Raw genomic sequence first — 16,337 nt, forward strand, 5'->3', positions numbered from 1 at the left:
TTAATGAAGAGTAGTAGGCTGCTCTGGCATTACGGAGGGCTTTCCTATATGTTTTAAGACTATTGTCAGCACGTTCGTTTTTTTGCAAGAGAAAAGTCTGGAGAGAAGCTATTCCTTAATTTGGCATTTATTAATGCACTGCAGGTTCAAAAGCATCTTGTAGAAGGATCTTTTCTATTCAGAAAACCACAGCCAGCAAGCTGTTAATCTGTAGTCATCATCCTAAAAAAGAATGTTATTCTTAACATTACACAGTTTTAAATAAGAATGTACAACTATCTGATGTGGGGAGGAGCTGTGGTTTAGACTTAGCTCTCCCTTCGGTGGTGCGCAGGCACAGCCTCTTGGCACACGATTCCACCCTTCATGTGGAGACAGCGCCCTAGTGTAGGAATCCTACACTTCCTCTGTTTGTAAGTTGCTAAAGTCTCTGCTTCATTCCCCAAAACTGATACTTTTCCTCTCAAGGTCATTACAATACATACTGTCCTCAGTACATGATGTTCTTTCTGATCTCCCTGTTTCTTTGTATAAATGCAAGCCTGTTTGCGTCAGCTAATCAACTTTTCCCTCCAGTCAGCAAGTCTGCAGGACAGTACTTTGAATTGTTAAGCCTCATGCCCTGTGTGTGTGTATGTGTGTACAAAAGCAACCTTCATTTAAATTATTAATTCTCACACTATCTTGCCAGACTAAATGAGATTCTTCCAGGTTGTTGGAACGCCATTTCCTTTCAAGTTTTTGCAGTGTTTGCTTTAATTTGTGGGTTATACCATGGAGCTAACCTTCTTTGTTTCATTATCTTCTTTTTTAGAGAGGCGATAGAATTGAGTGTCGTTCGCAGTGAGCCTGCAGCGCTATCAACAAGATGGTCAATTTCTTGGGGGACTAAAATTAGCATAGGATTTATGCAGATGGAATCACTTCCTTAAATTTAGCTATAGCACTATCAGATAAACATCTAGTGTAGGAGTTTTTGCCTAATCGCATGTAGTCCAGTAATAGGAGTTCAAAAGTTATTAATGAAGTAATAAATGATTCTGTAGAAAGTCTATTAAATGTTCAATTTCAATGCCATATACCAGAACAAGGTCGAGGGTGTGGTTAAAACAGTGAGTGGCTTCATGTACACTCTGACAAAAGCCAATCGAATCTAATAATGGGATAAATGCAGTACTAAGGATATAATTTTTAACGTCCACATGAATATTCACCTACAATAATTACTTTATCTGTTTTAAGGACTAAACTTGATAAAAACTCCAGGTTGGGTTTGAAAGACTAAGAACAAGGCTTTTGAATGAGTTATAATTTAGTTTAGGTTTAGGGTTGATTAATAGGCTTGAGTCGAAGATGGCTGCAACTCCACCTCCTCGGCCGGTGCCTCGAGGAATATGAGTATTAATATGACTGGCTGGAGTGGATTAATTTAGGCTAACATATTCTTCATGACCCAGCCAGGTTTCAGTAAGACAAAATAAGTCAATATGATAATCTGATATTAATTTGTTCACCAGTACAGCTTTAGATGATAGAGATCTGATGTCTGATGTTCCACATTTAATTCTCCTATTTTGTTGTGCTATTTCGGCGTTTTTGATTAGGTATGTATAACTCCTCTTCTGTTAACTTTTGGTTTTATTCTTTTAAGTGGTCGGGGGGCAGACACCGTCAGTAAGGAGTTTTGGGTGGGTAACTGCTCTAATGAAAGTGCAGAGGTGTGTAGGGCTGCAACTCTCCTGGTCTCAACTCTGAGTTGTCATGGTTTAGGTCCACTACACAGATTTCTAGATGAAGTGGGATGAATGCCGTCTCTCCTAATCAGACCAGGTCTTCCCCAGAAAGTCCCCCAATTATCTACAAAGCCTACATCGTTTGCTGGATACTACCTCGACAGCCAGCGGTGGAATGAAGACATGCGGCTAAACACGTCATCACTGGTCAGGTTTGGCAGGGGCCCAGAGAAAACTATGGAGTCCGACATTGTCTTTGCATATGTACACACAGACTCAACATTAACTTTAGTGACCTCCGATTGGCGTAATCGGGAGTCGTTACCGCCGACATGAATAACAATGTTACTGTATTTACGTTTATCCTGAGCCAGCAGTTTTAAATAGGATTTAACGTTGCCTGCTCTGGCCCCAGGAATACATTTGACTATGGTCACTGGTGTCGCTAACTTCACGTTCCACTCCAACATTCCTGATTTCCCTCACATAACCCTGAGAGATTTTTGTTTATTAAGTGCAGTGTTTTATTAAGTCTGGTATGTCCTACCCTCAGCCTTGTCAAGATGTTCTCTTCTTTGGTGCTCTTTTGAACTGTCCTCACTTCTCGCTGCAATGCACAAAGGTGTTGTCCTGTGTTTCCTGTATCCCAGTATTGCTGCCACTCTTTAATGATGTTTCTTGTGATTATTCCTTTTGCTTCAGATTTACTCAATGAGATGTCCATGATCTCCTCATGCTTCAGAGCCTGTTTTGCTTAATCCCTCTGTGAGCTGGTATCCACACACTGTAAATGTTATCAAAATGTTCATCAATGTACCATCCTATTTGGAACATTATTGAATTTGACAGTTGACAGAGAGGCATGCTAATAAATAAAGGTTGAGATACAAAATCTATAAAACAGTGGCATCAAAGATGGGTTGATATGAAACTCAGCCAGCCTTCTCAAACAAAAAAGATGTTGCTGGCTATTCTTACAGATCATGTTGGTATGACTGTCAAACTATTATCATGCCCAGTTACACATGCTATTCTTGGTCTTTGTTACATTTAGTCCTAAAGAGGCTTCTTGTCACCAGTTTAAAAAATAATTAACTATTGGACAACAGGGTCACTTTAACTGTGTCATTAGAGTACAGGATGTGGAAGAGAGGAAAGAGAACAGCCCAGGGAGGTGTCATCCATTCTGCCCTTGTTTCTCTCCAGATATTTGATGGCCCTGATGTTCATTACTACCCCATTGGCTCATTCTGTGGTCTGGCCCTGCCCCCTCCCCTAAGAAGTTCTGCAAGCACTGTCACCCTGCAGTTCCAGTCGGATTCAGTGGTGGGAGGACGAGGCTTCCTCGTGGAATGGACCGCTGTCCAGGACTCTGGACCACCACCCACTATCACACCAGGTCAGACAAAACAGTCCCTTTGAGCCCTTTTACATAATCACAACATATAAGACAAAGAATCTACAGTACAGTATGCCAATTGCAAGTAAAACAAATACAAATTAATACAGAACAAACAAACAAAAGTACAAAGCCAAATTCCTTTAAGTGCACAAGGAAACAGCTAATAAACAAAATTAATACTTCTAATTGACGCTATCAATCACTCAATCACAGGGCTGACACATAGAGACAGACAACCAGTCATGCTCACAGTCGCACATACGGCCAATCTGGAGGAAGGAACCATAGATGAGTTTGTGAAAGAATGGCCTCCCCTTCGCATGTATTTTGGTTGTGATTGACCAGCAATAACTTTTATTAGAGTAGATCACTAAGCGTTTCCCTTACACTAAATGGACGTGGAATATGGTTTTGTCTGTTTTGTTTATATGTGTATATGCTTGGGCAGCAATACATGCCAAGGAATTTGTGTACTTGATTTGATTATATGTATACATTGCTTTCCTGACTGAGTAAATAGAAAGTGAAAGGGAAAATGACATTCATGAAGTACATGAATGTCCAACCAATTCACTCTGAACCAAAGGTACAGTTAATTAATCACATGTGTATGTAATCTTATAGATGGATGTTCCTACAGTTATGATTGCATGGTCTTTTTCGGTATTGCATGTGCACCATCTGAATGAACCTGTGTTGGGTTTTTTTTTTTCTGTGTGTGTGTGTGTCAGGTGCATGTGGTGGAGTGCTAATGACAGGGGAGACTCCTAGCTTCCTCTATTCTCCTGGCTGGCCTGAAAACTACCCTCCTAACCAGGAGTGTACCTGGTTGATACGTTCTCCAGACTCGACTGTAGAGTTTAACCTCTTGTCTCTGGACATGGAGGACTACCCCACCTGCTACTTTGACAGCCTTGTCATCAGAGATGGTAAGCCATGAAACCCTACAGGATGAGACAGTGACAAGAAACAACAAAACCTTTTGCACTGTAAGTAGCTGTCGATCTGGTATTGACTGGTGTTTTCACTGATTTTACACATCAAGCAGTTGTCTAATGTCTTTTGTGGCTCTAGAGGAGGAAAATAATCCTGACAATGTCATCAGAATTATCTCAGCCTGGTCTTGGAGACTTAAAATTTTTATTTTTAAATTGTAATTTTTTGTAATTGGCCATGGAGTTCAGGCAGGGGCCTTATGAGGTATGTCATATGTTTGCCTATATGTTGTGCTGCTGACGCTGTAAAATGACTGAATTTGGTCGCGTGGCTATTAGAGTGAAGTGAAATCTGCAGTAAAGTCAGCATTGCAGCAGTGGTTGGATTTCCAAACCACGAGAGGCCGTCTGAGTTTTAATTACATTTATACTAACGATCAAATTCTCCAGATACAATGTGTATATACAGTAAATGGGTCAGGCCAAAAAAACATTTTTGGCTTATTTAGTAGCAGTTCTCTATTTAAACTATGAATATTAAAGATCCAATGGGTAAGATATGGCTAGAATTTTAGTTTAAACATTCAAAAAACTAACTAACATTATCAACAGAAAGTAACAGTTCTGACGTTATGTCACGTCTATGTATTGTGTTGCAGAGATATTTACTGACGTTAGCTTGCTACCCAGCTAGCCCCGGTCCGTCCTGTGTTGTAATACTACTTGTACCTCAAGAGGCGATAGTGAGTCACTGTCCAGTCTGCCCTCAGCCCAATATGAGAGGACAAAGAAGTAGAGCTGCCGTGAGGGCTTGTCAATCTCTTGATGAGGGGAGAGGGGGTGGGAGGAGGTGAAATGCTGCTCATTATTTGTTTGGAGCATGTGGCCAGGAATTACACATTGTACCTTTAAGCATGTATCACATACCATAAGTAACATTACTGATATTGTAGCTACTGTGGATTCAATGTATGGTGGATGTCTGTGCATGTTTATGCTGTTTTTGTTTGCATTTGTTGTCCGTTTTCTTGCTTGATTAAAACATTTTTTAAAAACAAGTTAAAAGAAAAAACATAAAAACAACAGTTTTGGAAGCACCACTTAGGTGTAACAGAAGTAAAGAAGGTAGGGGCTTTTGATGTCCAGTTAAATAATGGGAGAGACATCCCCAAGGCAATACTTTGTTGTGTTAGACTACAGATGAAAAGCCTTTTCCCAGGGCACCCCGGTAACTTAATAATAATAATAAAATTTATAGAGCACTTATCAAAACAACCTACAAAGTGCTTCACAACAAGAGAAATAAAATACCATGGTGAATGATGAATTATAAAGAAATAAAATACATAAAATACACAAAACCAATAAAATAAACAGTTTAGGTAAAATCAGGATATGCTTTCCAATAAAAATGTGTTTTGAGACGAGACTTAAACGAAGACACTGACTCAGACAACCTAATTTCTTTGGGCAAGTTGTTCCAGAGCCTCGGGGCCCTGATGGCAAAAGCTCTGTCCCCCTTAGTTTTCATCCTGGACTCAGGAACAGACAGGAGACCCCTGCCCGAAGAGCTCAAACTACGTGAAGGTTCATAAGGGATTACAAGGTCTAAAATATAGTCTGGAGCCATGAAGCCATTAAAAGTAATCAACAAGATCTTAAAATCAATCCTAAAACAAACAGGGTCACCAATGTAAAGAGGCTAAAACAGGTGTTATGTGGTCGAACCTCTCGGTCCTGGTTTACAGCCTAGCAGCTGAGTTCTGTACAGTCTGCAGTCGTTTCAGAGTTTTTAGATTAAGACAAGTGAACAGACTGTTGCTGCACATACAGTTTCTGCATCAATATGTAGCCCAGTGGTAAATTCGGGTATTATAGTGTAAGGGAAACTGGGTGGGTTATGATTGATCCCTCTTATTCTCAAAACCCAGTGACATGACTATTAAAATGTAAACGTTTATTTAAAGGGATTAAGATTATTATTTAATTGTTTGGGATATCTTTTGGTTATTTATTTTTGTACATTTTGTCATAATTAGGGACTTTTATATTGTGTTTTAGGGGAAGTTTTATATTTCATTTGCCAAATCCTTTTGATTCATTAAACAAGGGTTTTACCCATTTATTTTCTAAACTAAAAACCATCTCTGGGTCTCATTATTGTTAAATATTCCTGTCAAAAGGTTTTACAATTGAGTAGAAACTCATTAGGTGCACCTTTGTGGTATCCACCTGAACTACAACGAACCCAAGCACCCTCATTCTCACGTATGTAACATACAGAGTGGTTGTATGGGTGCAAATAAAATTTCAAATAGATCGGATTTTTGCAGTGTTTCTGAGGTGAGAAAAACATGATTGGACAAGCTTGGTGATATGTTGCTCAAAACACAAATTGTTATCAAACAGGACACCAAGATTTCTTGCAACAGGCTTGATATGTTGTGACAGGTTATCAGTAGATGGCAGTATTTGTTTAGTGATGTGTTGGGGCTCAATAACAAGGATTTCAGTTTTATTTGAGTTGAGCTGAAAAAAATGTATCGACATCCAATTTTTTATGTCAGACAGGCAGTCCTGCAGAGAACTCAGCGTACTAAGGTCAGTGGGCTTGACAGGGAGGTACAACTGTGTGTCATCCGCATAACAATGAAAAGAAATACCATGTCTGCGGATGACATCACCCAAAGGAAGCATGTATAAGGAGAACAGTATTGGTCCCAGAATTGAACCGTGAGGCACACCGTACTTGATATGGGAAAAGGATGACATGAAGTTATTAATGCTGACACAGAATTTCCTATTGGACAGATAAGATGAGAACCAGTCTAGTGCAGTGCCAGATATGCCCACCCAGTCCCTCAGTCCAATTGTGTTAAAGGCAGCACTTAAGTCCAACAGCACAAGAATTGAACACATGCCTGCGCCTGCATTCATTAAAAGGTCATTAGTGACTTTGAGAAGGGCTGTCTCGGTGTTGTGGTGTTGACGAAAGCCAGACTGGAACTTTTCAAAGGTATTATTGTTTTCCACAGCAGCAAGAAGCTGCTTAGATACAAGTTTTTTGAGAATCTTGGAAATAAAAGGCAGTTTGGAGATTGGACAATAGTTGTCCAGGAGGGTGGGATCAAGCCCAAGTTTTTTTAGGACTGGCTGGACACAAGCTGTTTTAAAGTAATCAGGGATGCAGCCAGTAGACAGCGAGTTGTTAAAAATAATTAGCAAAAGGGGCGCAATACAATCCATAACTTCCAATAAAAACCTAGTTGGGATTTTGTCCAGAGGGCTGGAGGACACTCTCATAAGAGACATGATGTCTGCAAGTTCAGGCAGAGTAACAGCAGAAAAATTGCTCAAAGAATCCCTGAGCGGGTGATCCACATCTAAAAAGGCAGGATTGGGCAGACTTAAGAGTATTTACTTAAATAGGAATCTGGGGTTGTGCTGACGGGCAGAAATAAGTGCAGAGAAAGAACATGTTCTTGCATCCTTCACCGTCCTATTATAAAAGAGCAATAACGTTAATAGCCACAAAGTGGACCTGGAGACCTGATTTCATTGTCAATCCCCTCTCTCCCCTGCCTTTCCTGTCTGTTTACTGTACTGTCAAAACAAAGCAAAATGCCGAGAAAAAAAAGAAAAAAGAAAGGAAAAGCCTTTTCTGTAGAGCCATAATTAAACCCATTACCATGAGACACCACAAACCAAACCTGAATGGAGTCTTTGGTATATTTTTAGTGAAAATATATACATACGCTGCTGTGGTAAGTCTGTTTGTTTTTCTGGACATCTTATGATTCCCTTCTGTGTGCCTGTGTGTGTTCCCAGGTGCAGCCAGTCTATCCCCCATGCTGGCCAGTGTGTGTGGTCGAGATCCTCCAGGTTCTCTCCACTCAACAGGAGACTCCATGTTCATCCACTTCTCCTCAGACAGCAGCGTTACTGGCCGAGGCTTTAATGCCTCCTACTCCAGAGGTCATACACCAGAAGCAAATTGATAAACACCATATATATTTGTTACTCTCAGTATTCTAAAACAAAAAACTCGAGACATGCCAGTAAGCGTCAGTTAAAGGCAGGAATACCTCTCTGCTCAGTGTGCAGCAGCGACTGTTTTGGTTTGTCCTGCAGTCAGAGAAGATGGATTCAAAGGGAAAAAAATGAAGCCCTTCAATGCAGTGCCCACCAGGAGTCTTGTCATGACTGTTAGGTTGCCAGGCAACCAGCAGAGACTCCAGGAAGTTAGTGGCATGGCCAAGAAACTTGTCGTTTTTACTCTTTGGTTTGTGTGTGGCTTAAACAAACAAGATATAACGTGTTAATTAGTGATAGCAGATTTTTAAAACTTTGCACAGAGCCAGACTAGCTTCCAGTCTTTATGCCCGGGGTATCCAAACTTTTCATACCAGTCAAAACAAAACAACAATTCGCCAGGAACAGTTGCCAAGCAACCCCCCCCTCCAGTTAAAAGATTTTTACTAACTTTTTTCCATGGGAAGTGGCATACGCATCTTTCAAGGCCTGTTTTGTGCATATGCAACACATATAAGTGAGACGCCAGTGAGGAGTCTTGCTGCTGCAGTTTGGACAAGTTGCAGATGAGATGATGACTGACTCCCTCATAGAAAAAGCAATGAAGTTACAGTGATCAAGAATGAATAGTACAAAAGGAACTAAAGATGATGATGACCCTTTTGGACACGTACAAATCTTTGATTGTTAGCGGACAATAGTGTACTTGCCATGGACACACAGTAAATACAATGCACTATATACATGTAGTAAATAGGAAATGATTACAGACATCTTTACTCCCATTTAACTGTAGAAAGTTTTTGGTCATTCAGCATTTAACATCCATTTGACATTCAATGGTGGACAGTAACCTTGTCTCCCATGTCATATCCCTTTCTTTTTCCACACATTTCCTGTCACACACTACTACTGCCACTACTCTACAACAATATTTAATCATATTAATAATAATAATAATACTTGTCTTTTCAGGTTGTGGTGGCCTCCTGCATGTAGACAGGGGCGTGCTGAGCAGTCCCCGCTACCCCCAGAACTACCTGCCTGGTCTGAACTGTAACTGGCATGTGATGGTGACGCCTGGCTTCAGGGTTTCTGTCACCTTCCAGAGCCCCTTCCAGATTCAAGGCTATGGAACTGGATGCAGCTCAGGAGACTACCTGGAGGTAAACAACATATGGATAGCAAAATCTGTATATTATTAATACTAGTTCAAAACCAGATCCATACTGCTACAAGTGACAGTTTAGTTTTGCAAGTTAGCATCAACTTAAGATTTTCAATTGCTTACAAGTTGTCCAAAATAGGAATTATGACGTTCAAACTGTTCCTGCGTACAGCCTCAAACTGCTCCATTAACATGAAATAATTATGAACCCTGTTGCCCTTTTAAACACACATTAACCTTGTGTCAGGCGTCTGGAATTATACTTATCCGGGCTGCACGCAGGCAAACATGCATGGGGGTCGCTCGGATATGTTTGCATGCTGATGTCTTTTATACTTGTATGTAGTACGTGTACATTTGTTTTCGTCTCCATTTCAAACCCACCTCCCAACTGGAGTTGAATCAAGCAATCAAATTGCTTAACTCGCAGGTGCGCACAACGCAGAGTTAAGATTTTGGAGGTGTGTATGTCGGCCTCTGCGGCGTATGGTTACCCATAACACCCTTCTCTGTGTGGGTCTTTGGAGACGTTTATGCATATTGTCGGAGAAGCATAATTCCAAGCTTAATCATCACAGTCAGTCAATCAGTCACAGAATATCACTAAGTCAGGGCCACTCAGCCCAGAGACTTCAGCAGTTCTACTGAGGTTTTTCTAAGTCTTTGGGCCACACGTTGACATCACATGAAGGTCATTGAGGTAAATTATGTGTTGAGGTGAGGTCCTGTGGCAGTCATGATAGTTGTCACATGTTAACATGTTTGGTTCAGTTCAAATGAACTCCAGTGCATTTGCACATTTAATTTGCTTCATTTGGGCCAGTGTGAAAGCTGTCAAACTGGCAAGGACCAAACAACTGGATTAAGACCGCCTGAAAAGATGTGTCTCGGTCCACACCACAAATGACATTTAGTAACCACGGTAACACGTACAGTATGTGTGTCAGCACGTGAACGCAGCGATTTTCTCTGATACATAAGTGTGTTGCATGTGTGATCCTACTCAAGTTAAATGTAACAACCACACACGGACCAAATGAACTGAAGTACACTTGTGAAAACAAGTGTGAATTGGAGTTAAACTGCCTGGGAAAGGTTTGTCAAGACCACAATCAGTGCGTTAATAAGCACTTAAGTACAAGGGTTACAGTTGGCTTTCTTCAGTAAGATGGTTTCTCTAATCGGGGTAGGGGATTAGAGAAACCCAGAGAATGTCTGTTTCTTGGTCATGTATATGGTTAACTGGGTTTCTAATCGGCTTTTTACAAGAACACACTTGCATAACAAAGACTACAGTGGGAGAGTAACAGTGAAGCAGGTGGATGAAAGGAGAGATCATTACACTAGGGTAAAGTGCTTTACTGTAATGCACTTTACTTTACCGTAGACTACAACCCACTGTGATATGTGTTTGACTATGTCTTTTTAACTTTTGTATTGACCTGTGTGCTGTCTATTGCTGTGTTGTTCTTAGCCTGCTAATTTCCCTCTGGGTTCATAATAAAGTTTGAACTTGAACTTACACGGAGCAATGCATTCTCGCATTTAAAGTAAAGTAAAGTACACTGAGAAGTGTGGCACAGGTGTCACAAACTGTAGGTGTCCTCCCTCATTTCTCTTTCAAACCACCTGAGATAAACCTTCTATCCTCTCTATCTGGTTAGTGGAGAGAATACAGATATTGAAAGAAAGAGGAGTGAAGGGGACATCTATTACCTACCTACAGTGGTGCCCTGATATTGTTGTTACCTCAGCTCAACATGGTAATGACCAAGTGAGATTGAAATGCCTGGGAACACCCCACCAGTCAGTAGAGCAAATGAAGCCTCTTGGAAGAGGGGACAAAAATTGTAAAGAACCAACTTTACACCATATTAAAAGTAAAAGCCAGATTAAAAACATAGGTCTATTTTCCTTTTAAAAATACAGAGAGAGGTTGTCATTCTAATATCCAGAGGCAGTGAGGTCCACAGTTTAGGGGCATAGGAAGAGAAGGCACTTTCACCCATACTTTCATGGGACACATAAGGAACATTTAAAAGAAAAGCAATGGAGGACCTTAGTGATCTGGCTGGAACATAAAATGATAGAAAGTCTCTGATGTGGGGAGGAGCCAGCTCATTTAATGCTTTATAAACAAGTAAAAGAACTTTAGAATCATTTCTAAAAGATACAGGTAGCCAGTGCAGTGTCTTAAGTACTGGGGTGATGCGATCCATTGTCTTTGTTTTAGTTAAGACTCTGGCCACAGAGCACTACTAGCTGTAGTTTTCTTATAGACTTTTTGGGTAATCCAGTAAAAAGTGAATTACAGTAGTCTAAACGGCTCGTAATAAAAACATGAGCAAGTATTTCAGCATCTTTCTGGGTTAAAAAAGGTCTGACTTTGGCAATATTTCTGAGATGGAAAAATTATGTTTAATGACCTTGTTAAAATGAGAAATGTAATTTTAATCAGAATCTAAAATCACTTCCAGGTTTGTGATGTTAGATTTAACCTGTATGCTAAGACCACCAAGCATTGAGTGCAGTTTTTTTCGTGCTGCTTTTGGTCCTATTAATAGAATATTGTTTTTTTTCTCATTTAGCTTTAAAAAGTTTTTACCCATCCATACATTAATGTCGGAGAGAGAGGCAATGACAGCATGTAGTGCACTGGGGTCATTTGGCGAGACAGAGATGTACAATTGTGTGTCATCAACATAAAAATGGTAGTCAACATGGTGATGGTTAATAATGTTTCCAAGTAGGAGCACATATACTGAAAACAAAACTGGGCTGAGAATGCTTCCTTGAGGAATCTAAAATGCCTTTGTTGTTTAGATGAACAAGTAGTTGATTAAAAACAATTTTCTATAAAAGTTTACCAAAGAAAGGCAGATTAGAAATGGGTCTGTAATTTCTTAGTTCAGAGTGATCTAGATTGGATTTCTTGAGGAGAGGTCTTACCAGTGAAGTCTTGAAAGCTGTGGGGAAGATACCTAAATTAAGAGAGGAGTTTATTATACTTGTTTCTTGGGAGAGGCTATGGGAGCAGGATTTAAACAGCTTGGTTGGGATGGGGTCTAGGAAACATGTGGAAGACGTCATCCTGCTAATTTCTTTACTGATGGCATCTTCTGACATTATAAGGTGGGGACCAGGAGCAGAGAGATCCCAGGTCATTTGAGTGTCTCTTTATAATGCCGGCTCTAATAGAGACTATTTTATCTTTTAAAAAATGAAGCAAATTCTTTGCATCTAAGAGTTGATGAGTTATTATAAAGACTGAGAGCAGGCAATAGATTTAGAAGACTGTCAATGGAAAAAAGCACCTTGTGATTATTTTGGTTTTCTGAGATAATCTTTGAGAAATGGGCTTGTCTTTCTTTCCTGACTGCATTATTGTAAATTTTAACTTGATCCTTAAAAATATCAAAGTGAACATGTAGTTTGCTTTTCCTCCACCGTCTCAGCTTTTTAACAATTTCTCTTCAGCTGACAAACTGTAGCAGTTTGCCTCAGTGATTTGCGAATGAATTGCCTTGTTTTTGTTTGTGCAGGAGCAACTGTATCTATTGAGAATCTTAATTTATCATTTAAATTGTCCACAAGATCATCAACTGAGCCAGTGGTGAATGGAGGAAAGGTATTCACCAGATTTGAAAATTTGTCAATAACTTCATTGTTAATATTACGTTTCCGAGTGACAGTCTCTGGACGGTCATGTGATTCAGAGAGAGTGGTGTTAAAAATGGACAGGAACCTTGGCAATAGATGAAATGTCAACATCAATATCCCTTGTAATAACTAAATCCAGTGTATTTCCATGAATGTGGGTGGCACTCTAAACATGCTGAACAAGATTGAGACTAGCAACAAGATCTAAAAAATCCAAAGCCCTCAAACAGTGTAATTGTTGACATGAAAATTAAAATCACCAAGTAAAATGATTTTATCATGACTGGTAAGAACAATGGACATAAAATCATAAAACTCAGTTAAGAAGTTGCTATCATGTTTGGGGGGCAATAGACAGTCGCAGTGAGTACAGGTTGTTGTACTTTGAAAACCATTGGTAAGTATTCAAATGTTAGAAAACTGCCAAAAGAGCATTGAGTGCAGGTAAAATTACTAGAGAAAATAGTGGCAATCCCATCCCCTCTTTTAGTTTGTCTAGTGGAGTATAAAAAGGTGAAATTAGAAGAAGACTCCAACAACGTAACTGAAGCAGTTGACCTCAGCCAGGCTTCAGTTAAAAATAAAAAGCTAAGGCCATGTTCAGAAATAAAATCATTAATATAAAACGTCTTGATGAATGATCAGTGCGACAATAATGTTCGAGACTGTGCCGTTGTGAGGAGTACCCCTATATTTCCTTGTGTCATTGCGACAGCTGACTATAACAAGAATGGAGAATATTTCAATGTTCACAACTGTAGAATTGTGGTAGGAACAGGAGGGTATTGTTACGGACTGACTTGGCGAAGTGACTGAACTACACCTGGTTGCTACATGACGTGGATGTCAGTCGTTTGACGGTTTACAGGACTTCAGTGTGAGATCTACTGTATAATGTGTACTAATAGTCGTTTACCTTCTCTGTTGAGATGAAGTCCATCCTGTGCAAATAGGTCCGGTCGCTTCCACAAAAGGAATGCCCATTGCACAGGTCAGTCATTTCAGACAGATATGCAGCTCATGCATATGGCTGAATTTCACATCTCCGAACCAAGGGGCCGGCAGGGGTCCGGAAATAACACACTGTCTGCCAGAGTTTTAAAGTCATCCTTCAACTTTTTGGATTGTTGAAGCTTGATGTCATTAGATCCAACATGTGTGACCACTGAGGATGCAGAAGGGTTATCCCGAAGCAGTTTATGGAGCATGGAATTATTGTGGAGCACCTGAGCACTGGGATAACAAAATGTTTCTGTGGTAGGACAATAGACTGAAGCGCTTTGCGTAGTCAGAAAGACTAGAAAGGCGCCATATAAGTACAGTCCATTTACCATTTACCATAGACTTGCCGGACCATGGATGAGCCTACAATAAGACAGGAGGGAGACTCGTTCAGGGTGTCCCCTCTGGGTCCTCTTCCCATGGGGGAAACCACAGTCCCGGGATGCACCTCGGTAGTCCGCCTGTTTTCCCTTGGTAGACAAACCCGGCAGGGCACAGCTGGCAGCAGGGATAGCGGCGAGGGGCTGGATGTAGCAGGAGCAGCAGCGGCCGTAGGTGGGACACCTGCAGTGGCAGCTGAAGGCACTGGAGTAGCATCCGCACCAGAGCCCAATCAAGGCAGCGAGGGACTGGGCAAAGTGCTGGCAGTAGTAGTACCAGCAGCAGGACAGTGTAGGTTTACGTCGGCAGCAGACATGGGTATATCTCCTGGGTGGACTGGCGCTTTCCTGGGTAGAGCTCTGAAGTGGTTGGAGAGGTTGAGCACCAGAGGTGAAATCACCTGGAGGTTGCTCTTCTTGTAGTTTCTAACCACCACTTTGGTTCAAGTGACCTGGGAGTTCGGGGTCAAGCTGGAAGATGATATCCTTGTCACTCGAAAGGAAATGCTGAGAAAAGGACCTCGGTGTTGTAGTTTGAGGTTTTGTCACTTCCTGTTTTATTTTGTTTGGTTGTTGGAAGGTGCTATAGAAATAAAGTTTGATTGATTTATTTTGTACTGTGTTCCTCTCCTTGTGTGTCTTGTGGTTTTAATTCCTGTCTTTGTTTGCTTTCCCTCCAGTTTTGATTGTTGGCCCTTCCTTGATTGTTTGCACCGGTGTCTCATTGTCTCACCTCCCTTAGGGTATTTAGTCCAGGTCTTTTCCTTTGTTCAGTGTCGGATCATTGTTGTTCCTGTCTGGGGTTGTTCCTGTCTTCTGTGTGTGTCACCGTTAGGTGCACTGTTCGTTGTACCTCGTTCCCGTGCCCAGTGTCCCGGCATTCTTACCATGAGTTCTGTGGTTTGGATTCTTTGTCTCCCTTGGACCATGTCAGGATTCTGGACTTTGCCTGTTGGATTTGTTTAGCCTCACTGGACTCCACCAATGCCAGCCGGTAACCCATTACCAATTACTTGGACCTGTATCTGCCTATTACCTGTTTGCCGCCTGTCTGCCTGTACCTGCTTGTAAACCACTTCACCCAATAAACACTGTGGTCATCCAGCTACCTCATCCCGCTTCCTGATCTTCTGCATTTGGGTCCACATACCACACATCATATGACACCAGGCATGAAATACATAAGATAAAAAGTAAAAACAAAATAAAAAATGGTTATAAAACGATTAAGATCACTAAAACCATGCTTAAAACCACTATTGAAATCAACTACGAGCCTACAGTCAAATTTGCAGCTGTCAACGTGAATGAGGAAGTCACCCGGAATTAGGATCAACCACTTTCAGTTATAAAATTTAGTAATACTTTTTATTACATAGAACTATTCAGGTAAAACTGTATTTTCTTTACTTCTCTGAGGTGTGGGATTCATTATTAATGATCAGTTGGTAAATTGTTTATTTCATATTCACTGCTGTCTCCACAGCTCAGGAATGGTCCAGATGGTTCATCTCCACTACTGCGGGAACGTCTCTGTGGTTCAAGTTTGCCGTCCCTCCTCCAGACTACTGACAACCACCTCTTTATTCACTTCGCATCTGATACCAGTAATGAGGCCAGCGGCTTCAAGATGACCTTTGAAGCCCACAGTCTGGGTACAGCCACCACTCCTTTTTTCTATTTCTTCTGTCACAGTAGAATTCATCACAAGATCAACATGGTTGATGATCACACAGCAGTGTCATAATCGATGACTTTATCAGTGACCAAAGACTTACAACAATGTTACTATTTGAATTGTTGATCGTCGAATGGCTACAGGAGTACCTGGAGATTTCTGTCGTAGTGCACGATCTAAGAACCCAATTGCAGAACACATGGAAGTCGTACTTGGAATGTGATAGCAACAGTTTTTATTAAAACTGTGCAAGCAATCACAGGTGGATATGCGCTCTTCCAGAGCAGCAAATCCGGTGTAGTCCACTGTAGCTAGAGGGTGAAGTAGGCCCGGTCCTAGGAGAAACT

General features: G+C 40.9%; 1 protein-coding gene across 1 annotated transcript in view; it reads left to right on the forward strand.

The window, feature by feature from the left end:
* cubn (cubilin (intrinsic factor-cobalamin receptor)) overlaps positions 1-16,337 on the forward strand; it is a 125,367-nt gene that overhangs the window by 74,990 nt on the left and 34,040 nt on the right. Inside the window, exons 39-43 of the mRNA XM_044176757.1 lie at positions 2,940-3,132; positions 3,867-4,064; positions 7,899-8,045; positions 9,078-9,268; positions 15,799-15,967. Of these exons, the coding sequence (XP_044032692.1) occupies positions 2,940-3,132; positions 3,867-4,064; positions 7,899-8,045; positions 9,078-9,268; positions 15,799-15,967 (898 nt within the window). The remainder of the gene's footprint in view (positions 1-2,939; positions 3,133-3,866; positions 4,065-7,898; positions 8,046-9,077; positions 9,269-15,798; positions 15,968-16,337) is intronic.

This window comes from Siniperca chuatsi, linkage group LG19 (assembly GCF_020085105.1).
Source record: "Siniperca chuatsi isolate FFG_IHB_CAS linkage group LG19, ASM2008510v1, whole genome shotgun sequence".
Classification (NCBI taxonomy): domain Eukaryota; kingdom Metazoa; phylum Chordata; class Actinopteri; order Centrarchiformes; family Sinipercidae; genus Siniperca; species Siniperca chuatsi.